This window comes from Silene latifolia, chromosome 2 (genome assembly GCF_048544455.1).
Source record: "Silene latifolia isolate original U9 population chromosome 2, ASM4854445v1, whole genome shotgun sequence".
Classification (NCBI taxonomy): domain Eukaryota; kingdom Viridiplantae; phylum Streptophyta; class Magnoliopsida; order Caryophyllales; family Caryophyllaceae; genus Silene; species Silene latifolia.
Window position 1 is genome coordinate 175970994 of NC_133527.1, and position 17649 is coordinate 175988642.

A 17649-nucleotide genomic window follows, 5' to 3' on the forward strand; every position below is an offset into this window, starting at 1 on the left:
AATCGTGAACGCTTTCATAATTAAAAATTCTTCATACAAAGAACAGAAAAATACATTAGTCACTTGAATAATTATCCAATTCACCTATAACTCTTATGAATTCTTGTAGTTTATTGCGAGTTGTTTTTCAAAAATCAATCAAATATTCAGAGAAGACTTGGTTTGGGTAGAGTTAATCTGCACAAGCCAGTCTAAGCAACCCTAGCTCTAAATCGACGTATGGCAAAGGTCGAACAATGCCAAGCCTGGCCTTGAATCGGCCCGTGCTACCATTTTTCGTTTGTTTATTAACGGGCTCAGCTGAGTCAAACAGAGAATGAAGGACCCAAGTCTAATCCCAAATATTGTACGAGTACAATTCAATGAGAACTAACAATTGAAAGTTCACATAATAGAGTTGATGATCAAGTAAATTTATTTAGTTAAGGCTACTTGCATATCGTATTTAGCTTTTGTCAGATTAATATTACACTTTAGGCTTAATTGATCTAATTTGGGTCATTATTTGGCCAAGTAATTATCACTAACATATTTTAAAAGCATAACCATCACTATTTTTTAATAATGTATTTAAGTATTTCGTTTATATTATTTCATTCTTTTCAAAATTATATAAAGTTGAGTTTAAGCGAGTTGAACAAGTGCATCTACGCTTCTATCTTTAAATCACAATAGAACACTTCCATCGATTCAGAATAAAATTCTTACTTTTTTATTGAGAACAAATATGGATGTACCGTTTTAACTTAAAACAGGTCAAGTGTTAAGAGACGAATGACATCCGGGGACAAATGTCTTATATACTCAAGTGGTATAATACTCTACCCGTTAATGTTAAAACGATACTTCAACTTAAGAGAAACTAACTGATTAAACTACACAAATTAAACTATTCATTTTGGGACAATCCACTTGCATTCCAAATAATCAATTGTCCGTCCCCTAATGCATTTTTGTGGTTTTACATTCAATCTATGTTTGCCCATCTTTATTAAATTTTCTTATATTTCTTGTACGAAAAACACACTTAAACATTAATTTCACCATGTTTCAAGGAATACTCTACTGCATCACAATTCCATATTACTGACATAAGAGTATATTAAATTGAATTTTTTATTTCTTTTTTTTCCATTTTCTCTCTAATACACCCATATTTTAATATATTTTCTGTCTTCATCTTATAAAACTTTGTTTTTATAAAACGATTACAAGCATTGGATCATCACAAGATATAATCTGGACCTTTTATAAAAAATAAAGGTCCATTTCTATTGAGGAAATAATGAGAATCCAAATCGTATTAAATTATACTACTAATCCATATATACTCTGAACTACCAATTAAAAACTAGGGACGAAATGGTAATCACAAATCCATGGGAGAACCACCTGTAAAAGAGCTGTCACTGTGATTAGTGACGGGCATACATAACTCCTCCGACGTGTTCACTGTTCACGTTATTTTCCTCATTTTTTCACCTAATAATATCCAACCCAAAACTAATTATCCATTATATACACACACTCACACACAAAGAAAAAAAAAAACAATTTATTTTCTGCAAATTCATCCTCAATCTCAAACCTCCCTGTATCTCTAACTCTCAAATCTTCAACTCAAATTTCTGCACTTTTTATTCTTCTTTCTAGATTTTTTTTCCTTCCTTTTAATTCTTGAACCTTCTATAACAACAATAATAATAATAATAATAATAATAATAATAATAATAATAATAGTATAATAACAAAACAAAAACAGTAGTATTATTCTTGCAGCAGCAGCTCAAAAACAGATAATAATCCAATTTTCTTTTGTCTTCACTCAGATTCTAGAATTAATCACTACCCATTACTTCATTTATCTTAATCTCAACTGGGTTTTCTTCCGTTTTCTAATTTCTGCAATTTTTCAGTTTTCTTATTTGGGTGTAATTCTGCAATAAAACTAGTTTTAAACTGGAAAAAAAAAAACACAAAAAATTTCAAATCTTAGAAATTAATTACTACCCAGTTCTTCATTTATCTTAATCTCAACTGGGTTTCTTTCATTTTTCAAATTCTTTCATTTTTTCTTATATGGGTGTAATAATTCTGCAAGAAAACTAGTTTTAAACTGAAAGAAAAAATACAAAAAGTTTCAGATTTTAGAAATTAATTACTACCCATTTCTTAAATTTTCTTAATCTCAACTGGGTTTTGTTTATTTTTCAAATTCTTGCATTTTTTCTTATATGGGTGTAATTCAGCAAGAAAATTAGTTTTGGTGGCGGCATTGTGTGGGTTGATCTGTAGAAGGGTAATTTGGGAATAATATAATGGAGAAATTTACGGAGGCGGCGAAGACGGTGGAAGGTGTGGTGGAGGATATAATGAAGATGCTTAGATTGTTACCGGAGAGGCCGGAAATTGAGGAGGTTGTGGCGGCGAAAACGCTTATAATAAATGTTGAGAAAGAGGATCAATTGAAGTTGGAAGCCATTAATAAGCAAACTAAAGGAAAAGGAATTCCTGAAGAATTGTTCTTTGTGTATTTGGAGATGCAGAAAGCATTAGTACATTTTCAAAGTAAAGAACAAAAGAGGGAAGCAGTTAGACTTCTTGATCTTGAGAATGCACACCTACTGTTTGATGAATTGATTCAGAGAGCTTCTCAGTGTGTTTCGCCTGGTAGTGGGGGTGGGAGTGGTTTTGGGAAGTCTGGGTATGTGGGGAGGGAGACTGGTATGGGTTCTGGAACCGGGTCGAGGGGATTTGGTGTTGGTGGTATTGGTGGTGGTGTTGGTGGCGGAGTTAATGGCGCTTCGACGAGTTCTTATTTGGAGAAGGAGGGTTTGAAGAAGAATGAGATGTTTACTAGGGATGATAGTTATGTTATGAAATCTAAGGCTGGTTTGCATCTTGATGGGTTTAGCACTACTTCTGTTATTGCTCCTCAGATTCAGGATTCCACTCTTAAGACCTCTGGTAACGAGATCTCGTCTTCCTCGATTAGTATTATGATTGTTAAATGTGATTTTGTAGTCGTTTCTTTATTTGTGTATCTATACATTAGATTGAAATTGATGCTTTTGTGCTGTTTTAGAAATATTGGGTTTCTTGAAAAGGAATGTATATTGATTAGATTTATTATTGTATTTGCATTGTAGCTCAAGATGGTGAGAAAGTTAGTTTGATTAAGTTGGCAAGTTTGATTGAAGTATCTGCGAAAAAAGGGACTAAGGAGATCAATCTATGTGGCAAGTTGTCGGATCAAGTCGATTGGTTGCCTGATTCAATAGGGAAGCTATCGAATTTGACCTCTCTTGATCTGTCAGAGAATCGGATTGTTGCTTTGCCTGTCACCCTTGGAGGTCTTTCCTCGCTGTCTAAATTGGATTTACATGCCAACAGAATCAATGAGCTTCCGGAGTCCATTGGTGAACTATTGAATCTAGTTTTTCTTGACCTTAGGGGTAACAACTTGGTCAAGCTCCCTCCTAGTATTGGCAGGTTGATTCGTCTTGAGGTGCTCGACTTGAGTTCAAATAGTTTATCTTCGCTCCCTGATTCAATTGGGTCTTTGGTTAGCCTCCAGAAATTGCATGTGGAGACTAATAATCTTGATGAGCTCCCACACACAATCGGGCAATGCACTTCCCTTCAAGAGCTACATGTCGACTATAATCGTCTTAAAGCCCTGCCCGAGGCCGTGGGAAAGATAGAGACACTAGAAATTCTTTCTGTGAGGTACAATAATATAAGACAGCTTCCTACTACGATGTCTTCTCTGACAAAGCTGAGGGAACTTGATGCGAGCTTCAACGAGCTTGAGGCAGTACCTGAAAGCTTGTGTTTTGCCGCAACTCTTGTGAAGCTGAATGTAAGTAACAACTTTGCTGACTTGAGATTTCTTCCAAGATCAATCGGGAACCTTGAGTCGCTTGAAGTTCTTGATATCAGCAATAACCAAATACGGGTCCTCCCTGATTCTTTCCGTTCGTTGTCACGCTTGACTACACTCTATGTTGATCAAAATCCTTTGGAGGTGCCACCAAGGGAGATTGCTGAAAGGGGTGCGCAGGTGTGTGTTTAACTTCATTAATTTTTCTCTGATATTTGTTGAAGCACTCAAACTTAAAACTTATATGGAACGATCTCATAGGCGAGACCAACCCATTAACCTCCATTAATTAAATTAAAGAGACATGAGGGCTTAGGTTGTTGTCACATGTGAAACCGTCTCATACAAGGCTTACGATTGTTCAGTATGGTTGTTGCCATGTGTTAAGCTAATAACCTTTTGTTTGTTGCATCCATGCAGGCTGTTGTTCAGTACATGGCTGATCTTGTTGCTAACAGGGATGTTAAATCACAACCTACTAAAGAGAAGAAGACCTGGTCACAGATATGCTGCTTTTTACAGTCAAACAAAAGAAAGCGCAGTGGCGTGGATTATGTTTAGACATTATCATGTTAGACAAAAGGGCAGATTGCTCATCTTTAACTCGAGGTATGTAAATCCTTTTCTTATTGTCCTTTGAACGTTCAGTGCTTGTAAGACTTCCTTAGCGCTTCCCGTTTCCAACATAAATCCATCAACCTTTGAACTAAAACTGATTCGAGGACAATACACTTTATACACATTCATGCTCAAATCATCATACAAAAGTTGAAAAGGAACATTTACGTGCATTAGCGACAAAAACACAGTGAGCAGGCCCAGAAAAAAATGTTTTCTAGCATAAAATTGGACGAAATGTAGAGAATTTTGTGTTTTCCGGTGTCCATAGATCCGGTAATGGGTTATGCAGCTATGCTAGTGACAAACTGACAATAATGTAGATGGGAAGCTAATGTTGTTTGTTATGTTTGGTGATGGGCAGGGAAAGTGAGGTGGTGTTGAGTCAGTCACATGGGAAGTCAAACTCTGAAGAATCGACAAGTGGAATCGATCCGTCATCCATGGCAGCCTAACACAGTGTGGGTAAGGTTGTTCTTAACGTGGTTATGTCTCTCCTTGATAGATTTTTCTTTGTACTGTGGTTTTTACTCTTTTAATTCAATTCTATTATCTGTGGAGTAGATGAGATTGTAAAGTTGTTGTGCGGCATGAGAAACCGAAAGCGATAGAGTTGTAAGCATATATCAATTGAATTCAATTGTATGAATGAATCCCTTTCATGTTTCTTCATTTGTGCTGGCATTTTGATTTGGTCAGTTAATATGGTTGCCCTTTGCTATTAATGAATACTGTGATCATTACTGTTACTTTTATTAAGTTCACAAAGTTTGGACAACTGTTACCGACAACATCATCTGATCACGTTTTACTTGTATCCTCCTATCTTCCCAAGTTGATAATGACTCGTTTCGACTTAATATTGGCATTGTTCTTTTAGAAACTTGATGCTGATAAAAGCTGACTCGATCCAACAAGTACAAGCCTACAAGTCTTAAGTTGAGCATTCATTCAGTGAATGAATGAAAGTAGCTTAAATGACTCATTTCCTGACTTGCTCGAACTTGAGATGGACTGACTATAGGTTCCGCGGAAGAAACAGGTTATCAGAGTACAACCCCAAACAAACTAGTTTCTCCATGTTTTTTTTTTTAATTTTCTAAGCACTTGGATCAATTGTTAAAGAATTAACTCGGTGAAAATCATTAGTTTAATTTCTAGTGGAGGTAAATGTTTGATTTTACAAAGGAGAGCTCTCTTGCGGATTTATTAGCTAAAGTTCAAGTAAATTGAACAACTAGTGTTTCTTAAGACAGTCACGGGTTAATTATTACCCCTATAGATAGATAGATGAGACAAATTTTTTGTCAATCCTCGTATAAACTATCAATTTGACCCATTTTATGTTTTTAAATAAGAATTTTTTTGGGATGCATAAAGGGTTGGACAAGTTGTGAGAAAGTAGATGTGAAGATGAGAAAAAGAGATAAGGCAATAATTAGGCACTAATTATATGAACAATTGGTCTCCCTTGTGACGGGTTACCATTTGTGACGGATATTTTGTGAGATAAAATGGTAACAAAATGGGTTAGTGGAGAAAGGGGACCACATGAATAGTGTTGCAGAGAGAGAAAAAGTGGGTACATTGTGAGGTAAAATGGTATCCGTCTTCAGCTTGTGACGGATATGTCATGTCTTCAATGAGAATTTGTGTTATATGAAAGGAAACCGAGGTGGAAGGAAGCTAACATTTGTTGGATTACTCAATAATGGCTGCTCAAACTATGCTCTTGCTTCTCTTATTTTTTTGATTATTAATAATCCTATCATTGTAGATATACTTTACTAAAGAACCCATCATGTTACAACCAGGTCCACTGCATTTCTTTTTGGTCCTTTTTCCTTAAACCTCAACTCGGGTTTACCTTATAGTATTACGAAAATCAAATTCAACCAAGTTTCTAATGTAAGGAGGTAACAAAGTAGGCGTAAACCGCTCAATCTTACCCACGATTAAACTTTCCATGAAATTGAATTAAAGCTATTACAAATTGGCCGAATTTCATCCAAAACTAGGAAGAGTTTACTACGTCCCTGTTAATGATCTTATGCCCTGTTTTCGCTTCTACCCTATATTTTGCCATTTACCAATTTATTTGACTACTTATTAATGTCTTAAATTCGAATAAGATAAAGCCGAGATAGTCGACTTGTAGTTTACGTGTTACCCGCTTCAACATCTAAGGGTCACATACTCACAGAGTCACATCAATCACAAAATGATAAAAAGAGGTGAATAATAATAATAATAATAATCAATCACTTTATGAACTAATGATTTGCTCATCCATCCAATTGAAACTCAAAATGATAATTATGTTCAATCCTTGCAAATGTGATTGAGAACCCAATTTTGACTAACAATAACAAAAAATTAAAGTATCAATCCTATCTGCGGGGTTCAAAACCAACTCCCCTTTGTGTACATTTCATTGTGCAACTAAAAAAAAAAGCAGCAAAGAAATGTTGCATTGTCCAAATATTCCAAAATTTAAACTAGTAGCATTTCTTTCCTTAGTGGTTCATGTAGTTATCTTTCCTTGTCTTTCAAAGTTAAGATCTCCACTTGTTGGTCTGCAAGATTTAATACAAAATTAGCACAACAGATAGAATCGGATAGAAACATGATAAACCGACTTTGAGCCATATGAAGAAGCTCAATAGCACTCGTTAATCAGAGCTCAGTTTTGACTAACGATATATGTTTACTTAGACTTGGCTGAAAATGTTGGATGCAGGTGTGTCGACATGGAAGTGATGCAACATACATCCCATGTGAAATGTCAAGTAATCTGTGTTAGGACTTAGGATGCCTGCGTAATATTGATGTACCATACCACTGCTATCGACGACTATTTTTACCATCAAAAATCCCATTTTCGAGATAGATTACTTGAAAGACAGTAAGAAACTGAGAATAATGGCCAGAAAGGCAGAAACCACATATTAGGCCGAGAATAATGGCTAGAAAGTAAGAAACTGAGAATAATGTCTAGTAATCTGTGTTACAACTTAGGATGCCTGCGTAATATTGCTGAAGTAGCTTAAGTGGTGGTAAAGTCATTACATGGTGGTACTCATAACAGGATCAGTTGAAACCCGCCAGGGCTCCACATACTCCGACAAATAAAATAATTGATAGTTCGGAAATGTGGCATAGTCTATCCCAACGTGGCAAGATAAGCGGTAACAGTTGCAAAACTAAGGAAATCAGATTATGGAGAACACACATGAAAAAGGGCAGGAAATTAATGCCGCACAATGATGGCAAGCGGTACAGTTATAACTTATTAAGGTTAAGTGAAAAGTACTTACAGGCCGTTAAAGACTTTGATGCAGTCATAGAAAAACCACTGTAAGGTCACAACTGGTCCAACTAAAATTATCCTTATCGGAAGACTTCTGGTGAATAAATTGACAACTCCGATTTTCTGTATGGCCTACAAATGAAGAAACAACATCACATGAGTCTAACCAGGACATCCTCCTAATTTATTTGTCGCGGACCCAAAAGAATTGTATTTATGCTGACCTGAAAGTTTTTCATGAACACAGAGAAATAGGCAAAATACACATTGTTCCACCAATCTAAGCAATATTAAAAGTGAAACTGAGTTCAGTGTATATTATTACCGATTTCAGGGTGTCAGCTTTTCTGTTGTACAGTGCAGTGACAATGTTATCAGCTGGATTTGATACAAGACTACCAGCTGTTCCCGCTGTATAGCCTGCTAAACATGTTATACCAAGCTGCTTTACTTTCGAACAATCTTCGAAAGTGCTCTTGAGAACATTGGCATACAGGAAATCCACAGTATGCTCGAATGTCGAGAACATTACCATTGAAACTGCAGAGAAAATCAACATATGTAATTATTCGGACAAACTGGACTAGATAAATAAAGGGGATCAAAAGAAAAATTTCACAGAACACAATGTTATCCAAGTGCAGCTGCAATTGTCAGACACGGTTATATTGTGAACTTTTAATGTTTGGCAACATCAAAGCGACTTTTCTGAAAGAATATCGCGTCGACAAGTGACTAATAACACAAGTTAGGTGTCGAAGCAATATTGCTTTAGGATATGGAAGCTATAGCTATAAATCTATAACAGTAGTGGTCCATCCACCAGAACTCTGATTTATGAAACACAGAAACATCAAATTATGGTGATATCCTCTTACAGTCGTACATTTTAATTCCTGTTCAAGTAATATCTATCCTGATGCATTGTCGTAACACGTAATTGTGTAAATTATCCTTAGAACAGAGATTTTCGTGTCAACAATGAACTATATACTAATGCACTAGAAACACAGAATTTACATGGAAGGTTACGACCCCACAACGGAACAAGCCCTCTGTAAAAACTGCAAATAGAATGAAAACAGCACCAATTAATATAACATAACATCACCTTGTGGCTTGTGCCATAATAAATACACAGGAATAGGAGTATAGTAGAGAATTGTTACCCATAAAGGCCTTCTGATGTATATAACTTGGAAAATCCATCACGTAACCCTCTACCAAAATAAGGTTGTGATTGCACTCGGATTTTGATGGCCTCAAACGGACAAAGAACTACGTTAGCTACCACCTCAGCGGATGCACTACTACCAAAGAATATAAGATTCCGGTTTCTGTCATCAAATGCATTCGAATAGAGTTTCTTGAAGTATTCATACAGACCGAACCTACAACCACCTTGCATTCCATAACCTATAAATTTGGTAGCCCACCCTCTCCAAAGAACCGAAGGCCCTTGTTCTCTCAATAATGTAGATAAACATGATGCAATGCTGTAATATTTGACATGATTCACCTGAAGACGAGAATTACTTTAATTAATAAGACTACATATACCAGTATACCACTACCAAGTTATTTCTACACTAGAGCATCATAAAGCACATTGAGTCTCCAATATATTAAATCAAGCAATGTGTTGAGATGTTTTTACTAGTGACGGTCATACACGTAACTCAAGCCCTTATTGGCAAAAGTCACAGTGGTTCAATTAAGTAGGAATCCACCAGGTTTATGTCCCTTTCTCTTGTCATCTGTTATTAATTGGATCTACACAATGTTTATGTACCATTGATTTAAAATATGATGGGATGTTATGTCGGAATGACGGCCTACCATTCCTAATTAAGAAGAAGTCATTATTACCAAAATGGCGATGTGCTATATAATCTGAGAGCATGTGACATAAGACGTCCTCAAACAAGTGTTGTCATTTTCAAGAGGAAACTCGCAAATAGCTCAATCATCAATATATACAGTCGTAAACTAACATTTATTTGTCCAAAACATAAGATCAAGAATGATGGTTATGTATCGTGAAAGCCAACCCCTAGGAAGGTCCATCTGGTTTGAGATTCATAATTAAGTTCCTGTCTTGTCGACACCGATTTATGTAAATGTAGAACTATCCTAAAAACTGCTAAGTGCTGTAACATTTTAGATACATTTCTCATGTGGCATCCATCATCTATAGAATTGCTGATCTACAAGACTGCAACCCATATTTTCTGAATTTCTTCGGTATTATCAGATCCCCGATTGATGCTACTATACTGCTACATAATCCAAATACACTTGAACAAGTGTTTTATTTGCCATATGCAGAACAATTCTAGACTATATCTCATCTCCTTATTAACATATGGGTAAGGCTGTGTATATCCCATTTTCAATCATGGCATTCAAAAGGCTGTCTACATCCGACCTCCCTCTTTGGGCCGAATCCTCTTTATAGTCAATGGGGGCTATTAATAAATTAATAATGGGGATGAGACTATAAATTGCTTGCTAGGATATGAAAAATGTAGAGTAATATCATTCATTACCCTAGTGCTTTAATGACTCCCACGAATTTCGGGTTAAGGAGGTCGGATACAACATACAGAAATATAAGTCTAAATTACTCACAGAAAATGAGGGAGACAAAAAGTGAAACCTGCATGTTGACTTTAAGAACATCAAGAGGTGTGACAGCAACATGGGTGGTACCTGCACTCAGGATTCCACCAATTGTACAAACCCAAAAATACCCTCCTTCTCCTTCCTTTTCTTCCCCTATTTTCTTCATGCTAATACACTATATAGACTTATAGATTTAGAGTATCATAAAGAGAGCCATTTTTGTTGAAAGCATTCTGCGCCAACATTTCCCAGATGTTTGAGGATCCGTTTCCTATGTTTTCATGCCTTTCTGTTTTGTGCGGCCCGGAGTTTGACTTGATTGCTTTTGGTTTTGCTTCCGACCCTTATATCCAATCCAATGACCCTTCCATAGAACGGTTTTACGATAACAAAACAAAGGATACTTCGGTCATTTCAACGGGTTATTTTCAAGTTTATGTCAGGTCATTTCTTGGTGGTTAATAGAGTTCGTTTTGGGTTAGCTGTAGACCTGTAGTCTTCTGACATCAATTCTATTTTTAAAGGATTTTATCTAAATTTGTTTTTTCAGATTACTTCGAGTGTCAACGTATTATTTTGAGTCGGATCACTTTGAATTGAGTCATTTTTAGGCCTCGGGTCAACTTCTAGTTAAACGTTTTGGTTCCGAGTCGAGGTATTTGGATAGAGCATATCAACTTTCCACCTAATCTCGAACTCCTCAGTGTTTCCGGCTAAATATTTAAGGAGTTTCCAACACTCCTCATAAGACATATAATTAACACCAATTTTTGTATAGGATAGGCTCATAACATAAAACCGGCCCAATCTAACTAAAAGCCCAAAAAATCTAATACTCCCTCTCATCCACATCAAAGGTAACCTGGGTTTGAACATAAATTTTAAAAAAAAGTGAAAAAAGTAAGGGTAGTAATTGTCTCAACTAAGAAGGTCAGACAAAGTAAAAATATAAGACATATGGTGTAAATAAGGATAAGATTATCAACAAGACTCTCCCAAGTCTTAAAACTCTATCACATCAGCTTTTCACTAACATCTATTATTCTTATTTTTCAGACTCACCGCAGACTTTATACATTATCCGTCAGAGTCTACTTTTCCACTTCACTTCTTTTTTTTACAAAAAGAAATGACGTATGAGATTCACTCCTTGAATAATTTTTCTTTAGGATGGGGTCAAGACTCGCCCAAAGCTAAGTCTTAAGTTGAGTCTTGTATTTTCAAGATTCAACTTAAGACTTTGTCAAAATTAGGGTAGATTATTGGTAGTTTTGAGTGAGTCTTGTTTCAAGTCTACTAATAATCTTACCCTAAGGATGTTGAATGAGGAGTCTTTGTTAAAAGGGAATGGATATTTTGGTTTGAATGGACCAAATACGGTAAGTGTTACAGTTGGTGTAAATGGGAAGGAGTAGTGGAGTACCTTTGAAAGAAAAAAAAATAGAAACCCAAACCGCCTAATCCTAATCTGAATGGTAACAAGCGCCTTTCCAAATACAAAACCAGCGAATATGGTGATCCTACTCCACGCTCAAAGACAAACTTCTTGACCATCGTACTCCACGTCGCACTGTCCATAATTAGTCATTTAAATTTCAAGTTAGTGCGAGTTCTTAAAACATTTAAGTTTTAAAACTAACATATTCTTGAACTCGAATTCAAAATTTCTACTTTCTAATAATAAAGCAAATCGCTTTATGTTTTCAAATTAAAATTGGTAGTCATCAAACTAAAAATGCTACTTTACAAAATAAAATGGTAGAACTTCAAGTTTATAAGTTACAATAATACTTACTTGGTTTCCATCAGAAAGTATGAAATTTTCAAATTACAACTGCAAGTTTTGAAGTTAAATCCAATATCTATCAAACTGAGAATATAAAACAAAGTTATGTGTTGAATATCTTAGTTTAATTTAAAGTCCCCAATTTTCATTTCAAAACTCAAAGTTTTAACATCAAAAACTTGAATAGTTAGTTAATAGAAATTAGTTGCCAAAAATTAGAATCTTAAGTTTTCAGCTTATTAAAATATCGGTTTTTTCCCATGATACCCTTGTGGTTTGTCAATTTGTCCATGGTACCCCTCTTTTTAAGAATGTATCTACGGTACCCCTGAGGTTCATTATTTGTGTCTAGTGTGCCACTGTCGTTACTATTTCCGTTAGTAGTCTACAATTGGGCAGGAAAACCTATTCTTAATGACTCTTAGGCCCTGTTCTTTCTGGCTTATTTTTAGCTCACTTGATTCACTCACTCTATTCAAACTCAATTGATTCGATTCGATTCACTCAACTCTATTGATTGATTCGATTGATTGACTCAACTCTATTGATTCGATTCGATTGGCTCACTCACTTCATTCGATTGACTCACTTTCTCGGCTTCATTCGATTCGGCTCACTTCAGTTCATCTCCACTAAATTCAGCCAATTTCAATTTTGCGAGTCTTACACTTAATAGTTTTTATTAATATTATTAATATATTATTATTATTATTATTATTATTATTATTATTATCATTATCTTAATTAATTTATTATTAATTAATCATCCCCATTATTGTTATTATTAAGAATATTATGGTTATTAAAATCAATAATATTCATATTAATATGAATAATAATAATAATAATAATAATAATAATAATAATAATAATAATAATAATAACATTGTTAATTTTAATATTACTATTATTAATACCTAATTAATTTTTCATATACGAACATTACTCTTTTACTTACACTTTTTCATAACGTTCTATTTTTTACCCTTTTCACCTAAAGCTGAACCAATTGAACTCTTAAATCAATATTTTTACCTAAAACTTAATTTAATTGCTCAAATGACTTAAAACCTACTAGATGGATTCTAATTTATCAAATATTAAATTAATTTACTTGTTATCAATTATTAATATTATTTGTTGAGTTTTAATTAATCAACAAAATTTTATTTATTTGTGAAAGATGAAATTAGGGCTTGTCAATTTTTATTTATCTAATTAATTAAATTAGGATTGTTGGTGCTTCGTGGTGGCTACCTAATCAGTCAAATTAGGATGATAAATTATTATTATTATTATATTTAGTATTATATTTAGTATTAATATTAATATTAATATTAATATTATTTGATTCAATTGACTCAATCGGCTTAGTTTAGTTCACTCTATTCGATTGATTCGATTGATTCGATTGATTCGGCTCCATTGATTCGGCTCTAAAAAGTCAGAAAGAACAGGGCCTTATACTTCTAATTAATCCCCTTTATCCTTCCTTATCACAAACACATTAGACCAAAAACCCTAAAGAACCATAAAACTTCCTGTGTACTCTTTTTTTTTTCACCTTCAACAAAGTTCCTCCTTAATTCATTCATATCTGACAAAATTTCTCCTTAATTTATCTTCATCATTTTGATTGTAAGCAAATTAATATCTTCCTTGTTGTTGATTATTCATCAAAGGTTATCTTCATAAAAAAAAGTACAATTTTTTTCCGAAATAGATTATCAATTTTTTCATCAAACCTAAATTAACATGATATTCTATATGCTTAATAGTGGTTTGAATGGAGTTGCTCAATGGAGGTGTTGAATGTGTATTATTATAGTGAAAAAAAGATGATGAGTAGCTGTTGGATGAGAAAATGGTATATTGCAAACCTCGGGTGCATTTGGTGCAAACTCTATTTTTTTAATAAAGTTGTTAAAAAACAAATTTTCCCGCCAAAAAAAGTTATTGGCCTTAATCTAAAAATTGGGGGAAATGATTCAGGCGGTGGATACAACTCATACAAGAACATAGAAGGAAGGTTTAGTAGGTGGCTTTTTTTGTAAATAATGATGTCATAGAAGGACAGAAGATTGGCACAAACAATGAACCTCAAGGGTACCATAGACACATTCTTAAAAACAGGGGTATCATGGATAAAGTGACAAACCACGGAGGTACCATGGGAAAAATCCGTTAAAATATTGTACCTCCAAAATCGAAGTCCATACTTGGTGAGTGGCGCCGCCGGCCATCGTTGTCGCCATTCTTCTTCTATTTCGGCTAACCGATTGATGCCATGAAGATGTTTGGGTCGATGACACTAGGGCAGTAGAGGTAGTGCCGTGGCAGCCGACAGGGATAACGAAGGTGTAACACCCCGTATTTTATAATAATATTTTATTATAAAAGTATTATATTAAATTAATTATTTCGAAGTTTATTAATGTATTTTGGAAATATTTATATTTATCGTCTTCGTACTCTATTTTATTATTTCCCGTTTTGATATACTTTCGATGGGTTAAAATGTCCGTGCACGATTTTACTATTTTAATTTAATGATTATCTTTCTATTATAAGCTCTCCTTTCGTTTTAATAATATCCAATCTAAATTGTAATCAGATTATCCATTGTATGTGTTAATGGACCCAAAGTCCACTTGTTAACCCTCTTATAATCTTATATAAATACAAAACCTAAACCTAGCAAGCAACTAGGTCATTCTCTCCTTTTTATTTCACGTGAAATTGGCGCACGTCTTTCCTCCTCTTTCTCTCTTTTGTTCTCTTTTCTCCCTTTGACTCCATTGTTGAATATATTTCCTTCCTCCAAACTTATTGATAAATTATATTTTCACAATCCTTACTTTTATCCTTACAACATATTATTCTCCAAATATTTTTATGGGGATTATTTGTATGGATCTTTAGACCTACCTTTATGGTCTCTTATTTTAATGGGTGAAGAACAAGAATAGCCTTTAATGGCGTTTTTGTTAAGATTATAGAGAAGGGAGGAATTCATAAATGATAACTGTATTATTGAATGATGTGATTTGATGACAATACATAGACGATATATATAATAAATGACGATATTATAAACCCTAGACAGTAGCCGCCCTAATGGGCCTAATATTCGACCCATTATCCTAATACCCTCCCGCAATCGTAAAGGCAGTACATATACGAACTTTACGATTGGAGAAATACAAAGAAAAAGAACATAAAAAAAAACTGAAATCTTCAATCTTCATCTTCTTCAATCTTCATTAATTCTCTCTTTCTGCAAGGTTGGTAAGATATGGTGAGGTATTTATAATACCTCCCAACTTAATGGCAAACCCTAACCCTAATGGCAAACCTCAATGGTAGCCGAGCCTATTATAGGCCCAATATCCTAATACCCTCCCGCAATCGTAAAGGCAGTAAATAGTACGAACTTTACGATTGGAGAAATACAGAGAAAGTATAAAAAAAAAAATGAAATCTTCAATCTTCATCTTTTTCGATCTTCATCAATCATCTTCGTCTTCGAAAAGTGGTAAGATAAACGAGTATAAAGACTCGCTAGAAATTTCTTCGAACAAGAACGTTAATTTTTTCGGACTTGTCGAAAGTATGAGTTAATTTGCAGGAACCCTAATCGAACCTGACAAATTTCAATAAAACGGAAAATTATCCGTCAATGACAAGATTTGGAGAACGTTAAACTTTTCGAACTCCAAACAAATAATTAAAGTACCACATTAAACGAAGTAAAAGACGATTAATCAAATTTCAAAGAAAAAAGAAAGAAATTATTTCTTTATTTTTTGGATCTGTTGTAATTAACAATTCAATGATAGGCAATCATTTGGAAGCAAAACAATTAGCCTTGCTATCACTGCCGTAGACCATTAAGAGATAGACATTTTTTTTTTATTATTATTTAATTTGTGTATTTGATTGAGTATCCTACCGGTGGGTGTGTAGTTTTCCGGCCACCCACCGGTAAAAATGCGGAAACGGTTTTTAGAGTCCTCAAGAAAGAGGCTCTGATACCATGTTAAGATTATAGAGAAGGGAGGAATTCATAAATGATAACTGTATTATTGAATGATGTGATTTGATGACAATACATAGACGATATATATAATAAATGACGATACTATAAACCCTAGACAGTAGCCGCCCTAATGGGCCTAATATTCGACCCATTATCCTAATAGTTTTCAAGGGTTTCGGTCTATGCTTTTTTTTTTGTCGCTTTTCGGGATGTTGACACGTGTTGGATCGAGGCAAGGATTTGATGGTCGTGTCTTTCACGGAGGTTTTCATTATTAATTCGCATCGTTAATTGCTAAAAAGGTAACTAGGTATTTTCTTTTAATTGTGTTTATGCCAATTGATGTAATTTACATGATTTAATTATTGATTTGTGTAAATTGGTACGTGTTTGATTGTTTATTGTCATGTTTAATTGTGTTTGTGTGTTTACTATGTGTTTTATTGTCTAAATTGTATAATGTATCATGCCTATGCTCCGTTGGGCGTTTGGGGCGTGCGGCTAGGGTTCCACATGGAAACCCTAGTGGCGGCATGGTGTAGGTTGGTGAGAAGACCTAGAGTTATGGCTAAACTAGTATAACTTTGAGATTATGGTTCAATGTTATAGCTGGGTTGGTACAACTCTAGGGTCGTGATAAAGTTATAGGTGAAGCTGTATAACTTTCAGATTATGGCTCAATGTTACAGCTGGGCTACTATAACTTAATTCACATGTCAATGTTATAGCTAATGCTAATGTAACATTAGGCTAATGAAGTCAATGTTAGCAGAGCTAATATAACATTGAGTTACGAGGTAAGGTTAATGTTAAAGTTATAGTTGGAATACTATAACATGGAATTGTTAATATTAAAGTTAATATTAAAGTTATAGCTGAAGTTTCTATAACATTGGTTGCTTACACGTGTTCACATGTTGTGTTGTGTTCAGTTATTATATGACATTGTGTTTGCATATATATTTGGTTACTCTTGTTCATGTGATAAGTAGGATAGTCAGTTATACTATCCTATGGGTTGAGTCGTGATGTTGTTCACGCATGTTAGTACAGTCAGTTATACTGTGCATTGGTTTGTTCCTAGTTTGAATAGATGACGGTAGTATCAGTTATATACTATCGGAATGAATCAACGCCACCCGTTGATGCGGGATTTGTTTTGGTCTGTGTTCGGAACTAGCCAGAGGCAGTGGTTATATGCTCTGGTTCCCGAGTGTCGTTCGGTGTACAGTTATTGCACCGAGAGTCCGCCAGTCTTAGACATATAGGCAGTGGTTATACGCTATACATAGTACCGTGGAGGCAGTGGTTATACGCTCCACACCGATGGAGGTAGTGGTTATACGCTCCGTCAGCTAGAGGCAGTGGTTATACGCTCTGGAAAGATA

At 34.7% G+C, this 17649-nt stretch overlaps 2 protein-coding genes across 2 annotated transcripts; one reads left to right on the top strand and one right to left on the bottom strand.

The window, feature by feature from the left end:
* Positions 1-1427: 1427 nt before the first annotated feature.
* LOC141643443 (plant intracellular Ras-group-related LRR protein 4-like) lies at positions 1428-5173 on the top strand. Its single transcript, XM_074452606.1, has 4 exons — positions 1428-2967; positions 3150-4063; positions 4304-4492; positions 4866-5173. The coding sequence occupies exons 1-3, from the start codon at positions 2319-2321 to the stop codon at positions 4442-4444; spliced, it is 1704 nt and encodes a 567-aa protein (XP_074308707.1). The 5' UTR covers positions 1428-2318; the 3' UTR covers positions 4445-4492; positions 4866-5173.
* Positions 5174-6797: 1624 nt separating this feature from the next.
* On the bottom strand, positions 6798-10780 carry LOC141643444 (mitochondrial phosphate carrier protein 1, mitochondrial-like). Its single transcript, XM_074452608.1, has 6 exons — positions 10471-10780; positions 8981-9330; positions 8832-8875; positions 8137-8351; positions 7819-7943; positions 6798-7077 (listed from the first exon to the last, which is right to left on the bottom strand). Exons 1-6 carry the CDS (start codon positions 10600-10602, stop codon positions 7026-7028), a joined length of 918 nt encoding a protein of 305 aa, XP_074308709.1. The 5' UTR covers positions 10603-10780; the 3' UTR covers positions 6798-7025.
* Positions 10781-17649: the final 6869 nt, after the last annotated feature.

Excerpts from the sequence above, each read along its gene's own strand:
- LOC141643443 (XM_074452606.1), top strand. The coding sequence starts at position 2,319 with ATGGAGAAATTTACGGAGGCGGCGAAGACGGTGGAAGGTGTGGTGGAG. Across the intron at positions 2,968-3,149 it reads TTCCACTCTTAAGACCTCTG|CTCAAGATGGTGAGAAAGTT; the intron begins GTAACGAGATCT and ends TTTGCATTGTAG. Across the intron at positions 4,064-4,303 it reads TTGCTGAAAGGGGTGCGCAG|GCTGTTGTTCAGTACATGGC; the intron begins GTGTGTGTTTAA and ends GCATCCATGCAG.
- LOC141643444 (XM_074452608.1), bottom strand. The coding sequence starts at position 10,602 with ATGAAGAAAATAGGGGAAGAAAAGGAAGGAGAAGGAGGGTATTTTTGG. Across the intron at positions 8,876-8,980 it reads ACATCAGAAGGCCTTTATGG|TTTTTACAGAGGGCTTGTTC; the intron begins GTAACAATTCTC and ends TTCTATTTGCAG. Across the intron at positions 7,078-7,818 it reads ATCAAAGTCTTTAACGGCCT|ACCAACAAGTGGAGATCTTA; the intron begins GTAAGTACTTTT and ends TAAATCTTGCAG.